This window comes from Lucilia cuprina, chromosome 5 (genome assembly GCF_022045245.1).
Source record: "Lucilia cuprina isolate Lc7/37 chromosome 5, ASM2204524v1, whole genome shotgun sequence".
Taxonomy (NCBI): domain Eukaryota; kingdom Metazoa; phylum Arthropoda; class Insecta; order Diptera; family Calliphoridae; genus Lucilia; species Lucilia cuprina.
In genome coordinates this window covers 51,307,455-51,311,622 of record NC_060953.1, presented here as the reverse complement: position 1 = coordinate 51,311,622, position 4,168 = coordinate 51,307,455, and the positions used below count along the sequence as shown (strand labels likewise).

General features: G+C 30.5%; 1 protein-coding gene across 1 annotated transcript in view; it reads left to right on the top strand.

Annotated features, from left to right (window-relative positions):
• Window positions 1-2,452: 2,452 nt before the first annotated feature.
• LOC111677238 (band 7 protein AGAP004871-like) overlaps window positions 2,453-4,168 on the top strand; it is a gene marked incomplete at its 5' end in the record, with an annotated part of 26,282 nt that continues 24,566 nt past the window's right edge. The window contains one exon of the mRNA XM_046952536.1: window positions 2,453-2,786. Coding sequence (XP_046808492.1) covers window positions 2,453-2,786 — 334 coding nt within the window. The remainder of the gene's footprint in view (window positions 2,787-4,168) is intronic.

The following is a 4,168-nucleotide window of genomic DNA, read 5'->3' as shown; positions in this document are numbered from 1 at the left end:
CTTAAAGCTCTTGAACTTGAATATTCACTATTAAAAATTTTGAATGTTATATTAGTTTTGTTATACCGTTTGTAACTTATCGAATTATTGTAGAAAACTTATTTTGATAAACAGAGTTCTTTTTATCAGATGTAGTCATGAAGCAAACGAGAGAGTCTAAAGAAAGTTTCCATGTATATGTATATAAGAGTGGCCCTGTTTGCATGGAGGAGAAATAAGGTGTCGATATTCCCGACTAAAAATAAAGTTTAATTGATTACAAGATAGTGTTTCTCAAAATTGTCCTGAGGTCAATATTTGGCGAGCTGGATCGAAGTATAAAAAGGGATTTTTATGATTAGTTAGTTAGTTAGTTAGTTAGTTAGTTAGTTAGTTAGTTAGTTAGTTAGTTAGTTAGTTAGTTAGTTAGTTAGTTAGTTAGTTAGTTAGTTAGTTAGTTATATTAGTTTTGTTATACCGTTTGTAACTTATCGAATTATTGTAGAAAGCTTATTTTTTATAAACTGAGTCCTTTTTAGCAGATCTAGTCATGAAGCAAACGAGAGGGTCCAAAGAAAGTTTCCATGTATATAAATATTAGGGTGGCCCAGTTTGCATGGAGGAGAAATAAGGTGTCGATATTCCCGACTAAAAATAAAGTTTAATTGATTACAAGATAGTGTTTTTCAAAATTGTCCTGAGGTCAATATTTGGCGAGCTGGATCGAAGTATAGAAAGGGATTTTTGAGGTTTTTATGATTAGTAAGTTAGTTAGTTAGTTAGTTAGTTAGTTAGTTAGTTAGTTAGTTAGTTGGTTGGTTGGTTGGTTGGTTGGTTGGTTAGTTAGTTAATTACTTAGCGCCTGATAATCTATTACTACGGGTGGCACGCAGGTCTTTGCCCTGACTGGTCAGCTACTTGAGGTTCCTGCTAGATCTACGTAGTCGTTGTGGTTTTATTCACAAAATTAACTGAAAGAGTTGCTTGTAGGACTGGTATATTCAAATTCTCTTTCTCCGGTTCTGACGTCATTTTAAGACATTTCACCATATGATATGACAGAGTAGCTTAAGTTAGATTCCTAAGCCCGTTGAGTTTCTGTAACATTTTGCGTTATAGGACGCCTGTATAGCTTGAGGAATCATAATGTTGATATGCAGTAGTTTCTTGCCACATTATTGCTCGTTCACTACGATCTGAAAATGAAACTGATGTATATTAATGAAATTTCAAACAAGTGTCTACTCCCCGAGAGAGGATTTGATTTATTATTTGGAAAATCCTACATCCTTTTACACAATATCTTGAAATACAGAGGGATCCTCATCTATTGGGTGGGTATTTGGACCTTTAACTATGGCTTTTGTTTATGTTGCCGAAAGAACGGAACCATCTACTTTGTTTGTCTGATTAAGGGACGAGAAATCTTTGTAGATAGCGTGTAGGTGTGCTACTTTTTATTTCGCAACGTGATCACTTAGCAAGAAATAAGATAGATCGAATACTGCAACAAAGTGTTAGTAAATGGTCTGGCAGAACTAAAAGTTTCGAAGCCGTTTATAATCTTAACTATTTCAAATAAAATGAGTTTTTCAAAAGACGTAAGTAAGTTTGGTAAAAATTATCAAAAATTTAATTTGCAAATGTGAATTTTTCCAAAACTAAAAAAAGATTAATGATAGCTACGAGATAGGAATTTTTTTATATATACAAATGAATAAATATGATCGTTTTACAAATTTAACGTATACTAGTTTGTGGACTCCTAACTTCGCTCCTACTAAATGCATGAGGTCGAAATTTAAAACTTCAACTCGATAACTCTTACTATTTACCTGCTTTGTTACAATATCTACAATCGTTTCTGAAATAATCAATTATTTGCTAAACTCTTGTGAATCAATATTCTAAATAACTAATTTTAATAAAAAAAGAAAATTAAGTAAATTTTTTTACCAATTAAACCTAAACCTTTAAACATCAGATAAATTTCAATAAAAAAAGTTTCCTAAAATATCCAAAACAAAATTGCTAACCACATATTAAAAAAACAATAAAGCACTCTCACACATTAGCTTTTAGTAAAGAATTAAAATTCACATCAATATGAACACAATCAACAAACCCACTGCCTGCCACCCACTTTAAAAGCACACTGACTCACATACATGCATACACATAAGGAATGTGACATGTTTATACACAAACACACCATGATTGACACTGGCTGTGCACATAAATGCATGTAAATATGCATGTATGTATATATTTTAGTAAATGTTTACACTTCATATACATTTTTTTATAAAAAAAAACAAATATTTATATTATTAATAGGAAAACAAAAACTAACAACAAACTTTATCAATAACTGGGATTTTCATAGAAAGAATAATATTCGAATAAAAAATTTCTAGTCAAATTCACAATTACAATTTATTAAACAAAAACAAAAGGTTGATTATAAAATTTCATCAAAATATCGGAATTAAGTGATAGTTTGTGGCAGACGACAAGCGTGCCACCACCACAAGTGGGCCATGCTGCCACTAGACAAACGTCAGCACATCCTCATCAACAACAACAATATCGAGGTGGTGTTGGTGCTGGTGGTGTTGCGGCCTATTATATTCATGGCCAAAATGCAAAAAAACTACTACAGCAGCAACAACAACAGCTGCTGCATCAGTATCATTATCAACATCATGCTGTTGCTTTGGCCACTGGCAACAGCAGTAGTAGTCAACGTGAAACGACATCAAAAAGACCGGATACAATGGTATCCATATCAACCATGTATACACAAGGTAAATTGAATAACACCTCACCCAAAAAAAAAGGACATCATACTACAAAACATAAACATACACACACAGACTTATATGCAAAAAATAAACAAAAACATACAAATACGTCCACAAATCAACCGTAGGAGAGAAAAGACGAAAGGAAAAGAGCATAAAACAGCAACAACAAAAAACTGATAAAAGGACAAATGGGTTAAATTCATGATGATGTATCATATTTACTTTATACATTGAATATTATATATGTAAAAAAACACATACACATGCAAATAAACTTACACTTTTACACACAAAACAATATAAACATATATTTTGCACAAATTTTTAAGTTTAAATTTATGGTTCGGTAAATTAGTTTCACATTGATTAAACAATACAAAAAGGTGCAAAAGTTAAATGAATTAAAATTATTCATTATCAAAATCAATTATTTACTCTTACGCCCTAATGATTTTTAGCATCAAGAATATTTTCATATATTATGTAAGGGAAGATAACATTTTACTTTAGTTAAGGTTTAACTATAATTTATGGGATTTTGCTTAAGTGTTGAATTAGTAAATAATAATGTAAAATATTTTAGGTGTTAAAGTTTTTAATTTATTGCCCAAATTTATTTAGTTTATCATTTGCAAAGTCGTACAGAAAGATATTTGCTTAGGATCTGTAAAAAAGGATTTTATTAAAAAAACAAAAATCCGCTGTAGTTTCTTCAAAAACAGTTTCAAAAAACATAATAGTGAAAATCTGCGATCACTAATATATCAATAAATGATAGACTTTTGTATAAGAACATAAAATCAGCAGTAGTTCCTTAAATAAGGTTCCAATCATGAAAATCTGTGATCACTTATATTTTCCATGGAAAAACGTACTGACAATTTACCAAAGGTTTATAAGACACATTTTTATAATAAACTTTTGAGAAGGACAAAATATATATATAAATCATACAACTTTTATTATCTCTTTTACCCGCTGAGTCGATTTAGCTATGTCTTTCCGTCCATCTGTTTGTCAATTTAAACCTTATGCGCACGCTACAGGCATAAATTTTTTTTAAAATTTTGCACTTACATACATAATGATCGGTGGTCATTTCATACATTTAGGCATTATTAAAATTACCAATTCTGTCCCATCGTGCGATAGTATAAATGGGACAGAAGTTTTATAACAAAGTTTTCTTTTTGTACTTTTCTCAAATGAATAAAACTCTGCTAAGGAAACTAATAAGCAAAGTCAAATTTAAGAAATGTTTATCATAAGTTTTAAATAAATCTAGAGAAAACGAGTTTGCTATTTTCGGCTAGTCTGTAGTCTAGTCTATAGTCTAGTCTATAGTCTAGTCTATAGTCTAGTCTATAGTCTAGTCTATAGTC